Source organism: Gallinula chloropus (genome assembly GCF_964237585.1).
Source record: "Gallinula chloropus genome assembly, contig: HAP1_SCAFFOLD_749, whole genome shotgun sequence".
In the NCBI taxonomy this organism is placed as follows: domain Eukaryota; kingdom Metazoa; phylum Chordata; class Aves; order Gruiformes; family Rallidae; genus Gallinula; species Gallinula chloropus.
In genome coordinates, this window is record NW_028168364.1 from 2,117 (window position 1) to 14,498 (window position 12,382).

Genomic DNA, 12,382 nt, shown 5'->3' on the forward strand with positions numbered 1-12,382 from the left:
TGAGTTTGTCGGGTCTCGGCGCACTGAGTTTGTCGGGTCTCAGCTGGACTGAGTTTGTCCGGTCTCAGCGCACTGAGTTTGTCGGGTCTCAGCGGGACTGACTTTGTCGGGTCACAGCTGGACTGAGTTTGTCCGTTCTCAGTGCACTGAGTTTGTCCGGTCTCAGCAGGACTGAGTTTGTCGGGTCTCAGTGCACTGAGTTTGTTGGGTCACAGCTGGACTGAGTTTGTCCGTTCTCAGCCACTCTCACCCTTCACCCCCCCACCCCCAACCCCTCACCCCCAACCCCAGGGACACAGTGGCGGCTCCAAAGTCTTTATTGTCAGGGAGGGCCCGCGGTGGGGGGTGGGGGGGCGCAGAGGGGGGTCTCAGGCCTGCGTCTCCTCCTTGCCCAACTTCAGCAGGGAGGAGAAGAAGTCCAAGAAGTTGCTCTTCAGCTCCTGGGCCAGCGGCGTCAGCTGCTTGTTGGCCCGATCCAGATACACCCTGGGTGGGAGGAGGAGGAGAGGCAGGGGGTGATGTTGGGGCACAAGGGGTGGCTATAGGGTACCCCAAACCCACCTCCCCTTCCTCCTCCTCCTCCTCCTCGTCCTCCCCAGGCCCCGTACTCGGCCTGGCTGCGCAGCTCCTCGGCTTTGAGCTTCTGGGGCAGGTCCTTGGTCATGAAGTCGGAGAGGGACTGGAAGTGGCGGCTGAAGAAATCCTCGGGGGGCAGCGGGGCGACCCCCTCGCCGGGCACATCGCGCTTCACCAGGGCGCCCTGGAGGCGGCTGGCGCAGAGCAGCAGCAGCAGGGAGCCCACCAGCACCTTCATCCCTGAGGGACACAACGATGGGGGGCTGTGGGGTCAGGTCAGTGGGGGCAACCCAACCCCACAGCCCTGCTGGACACCCCCCACTCCTTGTCCAACCCCCCCATCGCCAATCCCCTCCTGCCCCACAGCCTGCTCCCACCCCATCCCCCCATCCCCACCCCACAGCTCCATCCCCACCCCACACAGCTCCATCCCCACCCCACACAGCTCCATCCCCACCCCACAGCTCCATCCCCATCCCCCACAGCTCCATCCCCACCCCACACAGCTCCATCCCCACCCCACAGCTCCATCCCCATCCCCCACAGCTCCATCCCCACCCCACATCTCCATCCCTACCCCACACAGCTCCGTCCCCACCCCACACGGCTCCATCCCCACCCCACAGCTCCATCCCCATCCCACACGGCTCCATCCCCACCCCACATCTCCAATCCCCACCCCACAGCTCCATCCCCACCCCACATCTCCATCCCCACCCCACACAGCTCCATCCCCACACAGCTCCATCCCCACCCCACAGCTCCATCCCCACCCCACCCGGCTCCATCCCCACCCCACATCTCCATCCCCACCCCACAGCTCCATCCTCACCCCACGGCTCCATCCCCACCCCACACAGCTCCATCCCCACCCCTCAGCTCCATCCCCACCCCCACACAGCTCCATCCCCACCCCACAGCTCCATCCCCACCCCACACGGCTCCATCCCCACCCCACATCTCCATCCCCACCCCACAGCTCCATCCGCACCCCACAGCTCCATGCCCACCCCACATCTCCATGCCCACCCCACATCTCCATCCCCACCCCACAGCTCCATCCCCACCCCACACATCTCCATCCGCACCCCACATCTCCATCCCCACCCCACACAGCTCCATCCCCACCCCACAGCTCCATCCCCACCCCACAGCTCCAATCCCCACCCCACAGCTCCATCCCCACCCCACATCTCCATCCCCACCCCACACGGCTCCATCCCCACCCCACAGCTCCATCCCCACCCCACACATCTCCATCCGCACCCCACATCTCCATGCCCACCCCACATCTCCATCCCCACCCCACAGCTCCATCCCCACACGGCTCCATCCCCACCCCACATCTCCATCCCCACCCCACATCTCCATCCCCACCCCACAGCTCCATCCCTACCCCACACATCTCCATCCCCACCCCACATCTCCATCCCCACCCCACATCTCCATCCCCACCCCACATAGCTCCATCCCCACCCCACATCTCCATCCCCACCCCACACATCTCCAATCCCCACCCCACAGCTCCATCCCCACCCCACACGGCTCCATCCCCACCCCACAGCTCCATCCCCACCCCACATCTCCATCCCCACCCCACACGGCTCCATCCCCACCCCACAGCTCCATCCCCACCCCACACGGCTCCATCCCACCCCACAGCTCCAATCCCCACCCCACAGCTCCATCCCCACCCCACATCTCCATCCCCACCCCACACGGCTCCATCCCCACCCCACAGCTCCATCCCCACCCCACACGGCTCCATCCCCACCCCACACAGCTCCATCCCCACCCCACACAGCTCCATCCCCACCCCACACATCTCCATCCCCACCCCACAGCTCCATCCCCACCCCACAGCTCCATCCCCCTCCTGCCCCCACCATCCCCTCCCTGCCCCCCTGCGCCCCGTCCCGCCGCTCACCTGGGGCAGTTCTTTGGGGACGTGGGGTTCTGGGTGTCCCCTCGGGGGGGTGTTTATATCCCCCAGCCCAGCTCCCGCCCCCCTGGGGCCCGAGGGGGCCGCCCCAGCCCCCGCCCCAGCCTGGGTAAACACGGGGGGGTTAAGGGTCGCTGCAGGGGGGGGACGGCCCCTCCTCGGCCCCACAGCCCTGGGGCCCCAAACCCCAGGCAGGATGTGGGGAGGGGGTGACAGGAGTTGAGGGGGGGGGTCCCTGGGGGGGCTGGGCTTGGCCCCCATGGCACGCTGCAGCCCCATGGTGTGGCACAGTCCCAGCAGCATGGGACCCCCCCGAGCCACCCCAGGGACCCCCCCCACCCCTCCCATGAGCATTCTGGGTGCCCAATGACCTCCCCACACGGGGGTCCCGGCTTGAGTGGGGTGACCCTGGGGGGGCGGGGGGGGCTGCACACCCCAGCCCACCCCAGCCCCCACCAGCACCCAGGGGGGGGCAAAGGTCATCGCCCGGCTGGTCGCTGACCCTCGGCCGCCAACGCGACGCCCGTGACTCAGCGCCGGGCGGCCGGGGGGCATCGCCCTGGGGTCCCGCTGATGGGTGGGGACGGACGGGCCCCCGGGGACACCCTGCTGAGGGGCCGGGCTGGGGGCCAGCTGGGGTGCTGTTTGGGGACACGCGGCCAAAGGGCACCTGGGTGGCACTGAGGACAAACCCCTGGGTGGCTTGGGGGGGGATGGTGGGGCCATTGGGGGGCCCTTCCCATCCCGGCCCTTTCCAGGAAAGGCGGCGGGGGGGGGGGGGGATGGGATGGGGTGGGATGGGATGGGATGGGACAGGACGCAGTGTCCAGGGACATGGGGCAGGGGCAAGGGGGGGGATGGGATGGGATGGGATGGGATGGGATGGGATGGGATGGGATGGGATGGGATGGGATGGGATGGGACACAGTGTCCAGGGACGTGGGGCAGGGGGCAAGGGGGGGACACGGGGAGGGGGCTGTGGGACTGGGGATGGGATGGGATGGGATGGGATGGGATGGGATGGGATGGGATGGGATGGGATGGGACAGGACGCAGTGTCCAGGGACATGGGGCAGGGGGCAAGGCGGGGGCACGGGGAGGGGGCTGTGGGACTGGGGATGGGATGGGATGGGATGGGATGGGATGGGATGGGATGGGACACAGTGTCCAGGGACATGGGGCAGGGGGCAAGGGGGGGACACGGGGAGGGGGCTGTGGGACTGGGGATGGGATGGGATGGGATGGGATGGGATGGGATGGGATGGGATGGGATGGGACAGGACGCAGTGTCCAGGGACATGGGGCAGGGGGCAAGGAGGGGGGACACGGGGAGGGGGCTGTGGGACTGGGGATGGGATGGGATGGGACAGGACCCAGTGTCCAGGGACATGGGGCAGGGGGCAAGGAGGGGACACACGGGGAGGGGGCTGTGGGACTGGGGACGTGGAGCAAGGCGGGGACCTGGGGCAAGGGGCAAGGCGGGGGGGGGACACGTGGAGGGGGCAAGGAGGGGACATGGGACAAAGAGGGGACACGGGGAGGGGGCAAGGAAGGGGCTGTGGGACCGGGGACACGGGGCAAGGGGGGGGCGTGGGGAGGGGGCGTGGGGGGACATGGAGCAAGGGGGTGCCACGGGGCAAAGGGGGGGCGTGGGGAGGGGGAGTGGGGGGCCACGGGGAGGGGGCAAGGAGGGGCCTGGGGACATGGGGCGGGGCACAGGGAGGGGGGTGTGGGGAGGGGGCGTGAGGGGCCACGGGGCAAGGGGGGGGCGTGGGGAGGGGGCGTGGGGAGGGGGCGTGGGGGGGCCACGGGCAGGGGGCGTGGGGGGGCCTGTGGACATGGGGCGGGGCAGAGGGAGGGGGCGTGTGTGACACACGGGGGGCTCAGGGCCGTGGGGAGGGGACACGGGGGCACAGGGATGGGGACAGAGCGGGGGGGGTGGGTGGGTGGGGGGGACAAGGGGACCCCGGGGACCCCGGGTCCGGTGGCGCCTGGTGGGCGGGGTCCTGCCTGGCCCCGCCCCCGCGCCTCAGCCAATGGGAGCCGCCCCCGCGCCTCAGCCAGTGGGAGCCGCCCCCGCGCCTCAGCCAATGGGAGCCGCGGGGTGTGTGTGTGGGGGGGGTGAGGGGGCGCTGCCCACACCCATCATGGCGGCGGCGGCTTCAGCCGGGCAAGGTCTAACGGAGCCGCTTCCGGTAGCGGCGCTGCCCGCGGCCGCCATGGCGGCGCCCGGCGGGGACGGGGGGGGTGGGCGGCCCTAGGGCCGGGCCGGGCCATGGGCAACGCCTGGGGCCCCGCCGGGCCCCGGGCCCCGCGCCGGGGGGAGCCGCTCGGTAACCCCGGCAGCTTCGACGAGCTGCACCGGCAGTGCAAAGGTGCGGGGGGGGCAGCGGGGCCTGGGCCGGGGGGCCTGGGCCGGGGCGGGGGCAGGGGGGCCTGGGCCGGGGGGGTTCATACTGGGGGGTTGGGGGGGGGCGGCCTGTGGGGGGCCCTGGGAGAGGCCGGGGGGGGGGCAGCGGGGCCTGGGCCGGGGGGCCTGGGCCGGGGGGGGGGGGGGGCAGCGGGGCCTGGGCCGGGGGGGGTCATACTGGGGGGTCGGGGGGGGGGCGGCCTGTGGGGGCCCTGGGACAGGCCCGGGGGGCTGGGCCAGGGGCGGGGGCAGTGGGGCCTGGGCCGGGGGGGGTCATACTGGGGGGTCGGGTCGGGGGGGGGCGGCCTGTGGGGGCCCTGGGACAGGCCCGGGGGACTGGGCCGGGGGGCTGGGGGGGGTCATACCGGGGGTCGGGGGGGGCGGCCTGTGGGGGGCCCTGGGAGAGGCCCGGGGGGCTGGGCCAGGGGCAGGGGGGCCTGGGCCGGGGGGCTGGGGGGGGTCATACCGGGGGTCGGGGGGGGGGGGCGGCCTGTGGGGGGCCCTGGGAGAGGCCGGGGGGGGGGGCAGCGGGGCCTGGGCCGGGGGGGTCATACCGGGGGGTCGGGGGGGGGGGGGGCGGCCTGTGGGGGGCCCTGGGAGAGGCCCGGGGGGCTGGGCCAGGGGCGGGGTCAGGGGGTGTCGGTGGGGTTTGGGGGGGGGGTCATAGGGTCGGGGGGGGGTCACCGGGGTCGGGGGGGTGGTGAGTGGGGTCGTGGGGGGGAAGTGGTGGAGGAGGGGGGGGGAGTGGTGTCTGGGGGGAGCAGAGGGGTTGAGGGGGGTAAGTGGGGTTGGGGGGTGGGGGGTGGTGTCTGGGGGGGTCGCAGGGGTCGGAGAGGGGGGTAGTGGTGTTAGGGGGGATAGCAGGGGTGGGATGGGGGGGTAGTGGTGTCAGGGGGGGTACAGCAGGGTCGGATGGGGGGGTAGTGGTGTTAGAGGGGGGTACAGCAGGGCTGGGGGTGGGGGTAACGGTGTCAGGGGGGGGCACAGCAGGGCTGGGGGGCATCAGTGTCCCCTCTGACCCCCCCTTTTCCCTCCCCCAGATGTTTTCCCACAGCAGATGGAGGGGGTGAAGCTCATCGTCACCAAGACCCTGAGCAGCCACTTCCAGGTCAGGACCCCAAAGCGGGGCTGGGGGGGGTGTGAGGGTGTCTGAGGGTGTAGGGGGGGGCACTGCCACCCCCAGCCCACCCCCCTGACCCCCCCCTCTCCCTCCCACCCTGTCCCCACAGGTGACACACACTGTTCACATGAGCAGCCTCGGCCCCTCCAGCTACCACTTCAACGCCACCTTCGTGGGGGACCGGCAGCTTGGGCCCACTGAGGTGAGACCCCCCCCCAAAAAAAACCCCTCCCCACACCAGGGGGGCACCCCTGGGGACAGGGAGAAGGTGTCACTGAGGCAGCAGGACGGGTGCAGGTGACCCAAGGAGGCAACTTGGGGGTCGCAGCCCATGGGTGAAGCTGGGGATGGGGGGGGTTGGGGTGTCCTTGGTGTGCCCCCCACCCCTCTAGCTGACCCCCACCCCTCTAGCTGACCCCCCCACGGTGTCCCCAGGCCTTCCCCACGCTGGTTGGGGACATGGACAACAGTGGCAGCCTCAATGCCCAAGCCACCAGCCTGCTGAGCGAGCGCGTCCGCACCAAAACCGTCTTCCAGGTGGGCTGGGGGTGGGGGGGGGCAGAGAAACCCCCTGGGGGGAGGGCTTGATCAGGGGGGTGTGGGGGCTGGTTTTGGGTGATGGTAGGACCTTGGGTGGTGTTTATCCCCCCTCCCTCAGACCCACCAGGCCAAGTTTGTGACGTGGCAGTTCGATGGGGAGTACCGGGGGGACGACTGTACCGCTACCCTCACGCTGGGCAACCCCGACCTCCTCAGCGAGTCTGGTGAGCCAAGGGAGGGGGGTTTGTCTGGGTGTGGGTGTCCCCCACCCTCTTTAAAGCCAGCTGGGTGCCCTGGCTGGGTGCTGAGCCCTCTGGCTGTCCCCACAGTGATCCTGGTGGCCCATTTCCTGCAGAGCATCACCTCCCGCCTGGTGCTGGGGGGGGAGATGGTGTATCACCGGCGCCCGGGTGAGGAGGGGGCCATCCTCACCCTGGCAGGCAAGTACACAGGTAGGGGGGCACCCTGGGGCTTGGGGGATGGGGAGGGGACACGTGTGGCACCCCTTTCCCCTCCTGGCTCTCTCCCCTTGTTCCTCTCTTCCAGCTCAGAACTGGGTGGCCACGCTGAACGTGGGGTACGGTGGAGCCCACGCCAGCTACTACCACCGAGCCAATGAGCAGGTCGGGGTACCCCCTTGGAGTGTCCCTGTGTCCCCCCCTGGCATGTCCCCATCCCTCCTGGCATGTCCCCATCCTCCTGGTGTTTTCCCAGCCCCCCCCAGGTGTCCCCATTCCTCCCAGCATGTCCCTGTCCTCCCCATGTGTCCCCATCCTCCCCCATGTGTCCCCATCCCCCTGTGTCCCCCCATCCCCCCCCATGTCCCTGTCCCCGCCCATGTGTCCCCATCCTCCCCCCCAGTACATCCCAGTTGCCCCCTGGCCTGTCCCCATTCCCTGTGACGTGTCCCCCTCTCCCCCTTGTGTCCTCATCCCCTCGGCATGTCCACATTTGTCCCCAGTGTCTCCCCATTCCCCCCAGTGTCTCCCCATTCCCCCCAGTGTCTCCCCATCCCCCCAGTGTCTCCCCATTCCCCCCAGTGTCTCCCCATTCCCCCCAGTGTCTCCCCATTCCCTCCAGTGTCTCCCCATCTCCCCTGTGTCTCCCCATCCCCCTGGTGCCCCCACCCCGGGGGTCTGACCCTCAGACCCCCCCCAGGTGCAGGTGGGGGTGGAGCTGGAGGCCCCAGTGTCCCCATCCCCATCCCCCCCCCCGGGTGTCCCCATCCCCCTGGTGTCCCCACCCCGGGGGTCTGACCCTCAGCCTCCCCCCAGGTGCAGGTGGGGGTGGAGCTGGAGGCCCCGGTGTCCCCATCCCCATCCCCCCCTGGTATCCCCATCCCCCCCTGGTATCCCCATCCCCCCCTGGTATCCCCATCCCCCTGGTGTCCCCACCCTGGGGGTCTGACCCTCACCCCCCCCAGGTGCAGGTGGGGGTGGAGCTGGAGGCCCCAGTGTCCCCATTTCTCCCCCCTGGTGCCCCCACCCCGGGGGTCTGACCCTCAGCCCCCCCCAGGTGCAGGTGGGGGTGGAGCTGGAGGCCAACACGCGGCTGCAGGACACGACCTTCGCCTTCGGGTACCAACTCAACCTCCCCAGAGCCAACATGGTCTTCAGAGGTGAGGGATGAGCCCCAGCAGCACCCAGCAGTGCCAGCAGCACCCAGATCCTCATCCCACACCCCCCCCACCCCCCTCCCCAACCCCCACAGGGCTCCTGGACAGTAACTGGAGCGTCGGGGGGGTGCTGGAGAAGAAGCTGCCCCCCCTGCCCGTCACCCTGGCCCTGGGCGCCTTCCTCAACCACTGGAAGAACCGTTTCCACTGCGGCTTCAGCGTCATCGTGGGCTGAGTGGCCCCCGGGGCCACCGTCCTGCTCAGGGAGCTGCCACGCCGTGGGGGTGCTGGTGGAGGAGTTGGGGGGGACACCCACAGTCCCCCCCCAACAGCCCCAGGGACACTGTGGTGGCTGTTAGAGCCTTTTGGGGCAGAGGAGCTGGTGCTGCCTGGGGCTGGGAGGATCTGGTGTTCACCCACCACACTCTTCCCACTGCTGCCCTGCCTCAGTTTCCCTCTGGAAGGGCAGGGGAAGGGGCTCTGGGCTGTGGTTGGGGTGGGGAGGGGGGAAGTGCTGGTGATTCCTGTGTGGATTGAGCCACGGAGCCTGGAAAAATAAAAGGAGCTTTACTCTGCCCTGGGAAGGGTGGTGGAGGCTCAGGGAAGGGTGATGGAGCCTCAGTGGGGCCCTGGGGCTTGTGGCTGGGGGGGGACACATGGGGGTCATAGAATCACAGAATGAATCCCAGGCTGGGCTGGGTTGGGAGGGACCCCAAGGGTCCCAGAGCTCCAACCCCCCTGCCAGGGTTGGGAGGGACCCCAAGGGTCCCAGAGCTCCAACCCCCCTGCCAGGGTTGGGAGGGACCCCAAGGGTCCCAGAGCTCCAACCCCCCTGCCAGGGTTGGGAGGGACCCCGAGGGTCCCAGAGCTCCAACCCCTCCTGCGAGGGTTGGGAGGGACCCCAAGGGTCCCAGAGCTCCAACCCCCTGCCAGGGCTGGGAAGGACCCCGAGGGTCCCAGAGCTCCAACCCCCCTGCCAGGGTTGGGAGGGACCCCAAGGGTCCCAGAGCTCCAACCCCCCTGCCACAGGCAGGGACACCAACCTCCAGGCCTGGAGCTACACAAGGTTGCCCAGGGCCCCATCCAACCTGGCCTTGGACACCCCCAGGGACGGGGCACCCACCCCCTCTCTGGGCAGCCTGGGATGCTTTTTGGGGGGGGGTCTAGCTGATGATTTCAGAGAGCAGGGGGGTCATGGAGGACAGGTCCTGGATGTGGAGGATCTGCCGGGTGTTCTCCACCTTCAGCGTCTGCAGCTCGGTCAGCAGCAGCAGCAGCTTGGCGTAGAGAAACCTGGGGAGGGGACAGAGGGGTGGGAAACGGGGGCTGCACTGGGGTCCCCCCCCCACCCCCCAAAATACCCACCTGCCCTGGGGCATGGGGTGCTGGTGGTCGATGTAGCTCTTGAGGGTCAGGGCCACCCGCTCCTGGAACTGGTCGACTGCGTCCCGCTCCGTGATGCCAGCGTTGTCTGGGGGGGGGGCACCAGGGGGGCTGAGTGGGGTCTCAAGGGGACACCCCGCCCTGGGGGTGTGGTGGGGAGGGGGTTTCGGCGTGGTCCCTACCTGGGGAGAAGAGCAGCATGGCCTGGAGCAGGACGTACTCGGCCTCGTGCAGCTGCAGCTTCCTCAGGCTGATGTGGAACTTGAGCAGCGGCTCCAGGTAGATCTGCTGGAAGCCGGCTGGGGACGGGGGGGGACACTGAGGCAGGGGCAGGGGGCTGGGGGGGGACATGGGGCTGGGGTGGGGACATGGAGACAGGGGGGGACATGGAGACAGGAGGGGACATGGAGCTGGGGGGGGGACATGGAGCTATGGGAGGGGACATGGAGACAGGGGGGGACATGGAGCCATGGGAGGGGACATGGAGCCATGTGGGGGGACATGGAGCCATGTGGGGGGACATGGAGCCAGGGCTGGGACATGGAGCCGGGGGGGGGACGTGGAGCCATGGGAGGGGACATGGAGCCAGGGCTGGGACATGGAGCCATGGGGCGGGACATGGAGCCATGGGAGGGGACATGGAGCCATGGTGGGGGACACAGAGCCATGGGGAGGGGACATGGAGCCAGGGCTGGGACATGGAGCCATGGGAGGGGACATGGAGCCATGGGGCGGGACATGGAGCCATGGGAGGGGACATGGAGCCATGGTGGGGGACACAGAGCCATGGGAGGGGACATGGAGCCAGGGCTGGGACATGGAGCCATGGGGGGGGACATGGAGCCGGGGGGTGACATGGAGCCATGGGGGACACACACACACATGAAGCCAGGGCTGGGACACGGAGCCATGGGAGGGGACACGGAGCCATGGGGGTGACACGGAGCCATGGGGGTGACACGGAGCCATGGGGGGGGGCACAGGAGCCAGAGCTGGGACACGGCTGTACCCTGGCTCCCCGTGACCCAGCACCAGGCCGCAGCCGTATGCCATGGGGGTCCCCGCTGCCCCCCGGGGTGCCCCCGGGCTCACCCAGCGCCCCGTCCCGGATGGTGTAGCAGTGCTGGCCGCACTCCCAGGCCTTGGTGTCGGCGTTGAACACGGTGTTGAACTGGATCTGGCAGATCTCCAGGGTGGATCCCTTCAGCAGCGAGATCTGGTCATCCATGGGCAGCGACCTGCCGCGGCCAGGGGACCCTCAGGAGCGGGGGCAGGACGTGGGGGGGGGTCTCACAGTGGTACCCTCCCCTTCCCAGACCTGGGGGGGTCTCACACTGGTACCCCCCCCTCCCCAGACCTGAGTGGGGGGGGGGTCTCCCATTCACACCCCCCCCCTCCCCAGACATAGGGGGTCTCTCACTCACATCCCCCCCCCTTCCCAGACTGGGGGGGGGTCTCCCACTTGCATCCCTCCCCTCCCCAGACTCGGGGGGTCTCCCACTCACAACCCCCCCGCCCAGACCTGGGGGGGTCTCCCACTCACACACCCCCCTCAGACCTGGGGGTGTGTCTCACATCCCCCCCCCTCCCCAGACATGGGGGGGGTCTCCCCCTGGCACCACCTCCTCCTCATACTGGGGGGGGTCTCCCACTTGCATCCCCCCCCTCCCCAGACCTGGGGGGGGTCTCCCACTCACATCCCCCCCCCTCAGACCTGGGGGTGTGTCTCACATCCCCCCCTCCCCAGACCTGGAGGAGGGTCTCCCACTCAACCCCCCCCCTCCCCAGACCTGGGGAGAGTCTCTCACTTACATCCCCCTTCCTCCCCAGACTGGGGTGGGGGTCTCCCTCTTGAATCCCCCCCTCCCCAGACCTGAGGGGGGGGTCTCCCACTCACACCCCCCCCCCCAGGTCTGGGGGGGGGTCTCCCACTTGCATCCCCCCCCCTCCCCAGACCTGGGGGGGTCTCCCCCTGGCACCACCTCCTCCCCATACTGGGGGGGGTCTCCTATTCACACCCCCCCCTCCCCAGACCTGGTTGGGGTCTCCCACTTGAATCCCCCCCTTCCTAGACCTGGGGGGGGGGTGTCTCCCACTCACACCCCCCCTCCCCAGACCTGGGGGGGGGTCTCCCACTCACACCCCCCCTCCCCAGACCTGAGGGTGTGTCCCACTCACATCCCCCCCTCCCCAGACCTGGAGGAGGGTCTCCCACTTGCATCTCCCCCTCCCCAGACATGGGGGGGTCTCCCACTCACATCCCCCCCCTCAGACCTAGGGGTGTGTCTCACATCCCCCCCCTCCCCAGACATGGGGGGGGTCTCCCACTCGCATCCCCCCCTCCCCAGACTGGGGGGTTCTCCCATTCACCCCCCCTCCCCAGACCTGAGGGGGGGGTCTCCCATTCACATCCCCCCCCTCCCCAGACCTGGGGGGTCTCCCACTCACATCCCCCCCCTCAGACCTGGGGGTGTGTCTCACATCCCCCCCCTCTTCCCAGACTGGGGGGGTCTCCCACTCACACCCCCCCCCCTCAGACCTGGGGGTGTGTCTCACATCCCCCCCCTCCCCAGACCTGGGGGGTCTCCCACTCACACCCCCCCCCCCCAGACCTGGGGGTGTGTCTCACATCCCCCCCCTCTTCCCAGACTGGGGGGGTCTCCCACTCACACCCCCCCCCCCTCAGACCTGGGGGTGTGTCTCACATCCCCCCCCTCCCCAGACTGGGGGGGGGTCTCCCACTCACACACCCCCTCCCCAGACTGGGGGGGTCTCCCACTCACCCCCCGCTCCCCA

General features: G+C 69.8%; 3 protein-coding genes across 6 annotated transcripts; 1 reads left to right on the forward strand and 2 right to left on the reverse strand.

The window, feature by feature from the left end:
• Positions 1-301: 301 nt before the first annotated feature.
• On the reverse strand, positions 302-2,643 carry APOA2 (apolipoprotein A2). The gene is made up of 3 exons (XM_084280973.1): positions 2,504-2,643; positions 609-816; positions 302-486 (listed from the first exon to the last, which is right to left on the reverse strand). Exons 2-3 carry the CDS (start codon positions 812-814, stop codon positions 369-371), a joined length of 324 nt encoding a protein of 107 aa, XP_084137099.1. The 5' UTR covers positions 815-816; positions 2,504-2,643; the 3' UTR covers positions 302-368.
• A 1,778-nt stretch (positions 2,644-4,421) lies between these two features.
• On the forward strand, positions 4,422-8,687 carry TOMM40L (translocase of outer mitochondrial membrane 40 like). Of its 4 annotated transcripts, none has more exons than XM_084280974.1 (9): positions 4,422-4,622; positions 5,983-6,036; positions 6,158-6,250; positions 6,460-6,585; positions 6,707-6,812; positions 6,918-7,040; positions 7,135-7,211; positions 8,104-8,206; positions 8,299-8,687. In XM_084280974.1, the coding sequence occupies exons 1-9, from the start codon at positions 4,437-4,439 to the stop codon at positions 8,436-8,438; spliced, it is 1,008 nt and encodes a 335-aa protein (XP_084137100.1). In that variant the 5' UTR covers positions 4,422-4,436; the 3' UTR covers positions 8,439-8,687. The 4 variants fall into 4 exon arrangements, with proteins under 4 accessions (XP_084137100.1, XP_084137101.1, XP_084137102.1 ...); XM_084280975.1 differs by having other exon boundaries at positions 6,484-6,585; positions 8,299-8,686; XM_084280976.1 differs by having other exon boundaries at positions 4,494-4,893; positions 5,969-6,036; positions 8,299-8,686.
• Positions 8,688-8,749: 62 nt separating this feature from the next.
• Positions 8,750-10,850, reverse strand: NR1I3 (nuclear receptor subfamily 1 group I member 3). Its single transcript, XM_084280978.1, has 4 exons — positions 10,679-10,850; positions 9,769-9,885; positions 9,569-9,674; positions 8,750-9,496 (listed from the first exon to the last, which is right to left on the reverse strand). The coding sequence occupies exons 1-4, from the start codon at positions 10,812-10,814 to the stop codon at positions 9,367-9,369; spliced, it is 489 nt and encodes a 162-aa protein (XP_084137104.1). The 5' UTR covers positions 10,815-10,850; the 3' UTR covers positions 8,750-9,366.
• Between the last annotated feature and the right edge of the window lie 1,532 nt (positions 10,851-12,382).

Excerpts from the sequence above, each read along its gene's own strand:
- TOMM40L (XM_084280974.1), top strand. The coding sequence starts at position 4,437 with ATGGGGACAGAGCGGGGGGGGTGGGTGGGTGGGGGGGACAAGGGGACC. Across the intron at positions 6,037-6,157 it reads CCCTGAGCAGCCACTTCCAG|GTGACACACACTGTTCACAT; the intron begins GTCAGGACCCCA and ends CTGTCCCCACAG. Across the intron at positions 6,813-6,917 it reads CGACCTCCTCAGCGAGTCTG|TGATCCTGGTGGCCCATTTC; the intron begins GTGAGCCAAGGG and ends CTGTCCCCACAG.
- APOA2 (XM_084280973.1), bottom strand. The coding sequence starts at position 814 with ATGAAGGTGCTGGTGGGCTCCCTGCTGCTGCTGCTCTGCGCCAGCCGC. Across the intron at positions 487-608 it reads GAGCTGCGCAGCCAGGCCGA|GGTGTATCTGGATCGGGCCA; the intron begins GTACGGGGCCTG and ends CCTCCCACCCAG.
- NR1I3 (XM_084280978.1), bottom strand. The coding sequence starts at position 10,814 with ATGGATGACCAGATCTCGCTGCTGAAGGGATCCACCCTGGAGATCTGC. Across the intron at positions 9,675-9,768 it reads CATGCTGCTCTTCTCCCCAG|ACAACGCTGGCATCACGGAG; the intron begins GTAGGGACCACG and ends CCCCCCCCCCAG. Across the intron at positions 9,497-9,568 it reads CACCCCATGCCCCAGGGCAG|GTTTCTCTACGCCAAGCTGC; the intron begins GTGGGTATTTTG and ends TCCCCTCCCCAG.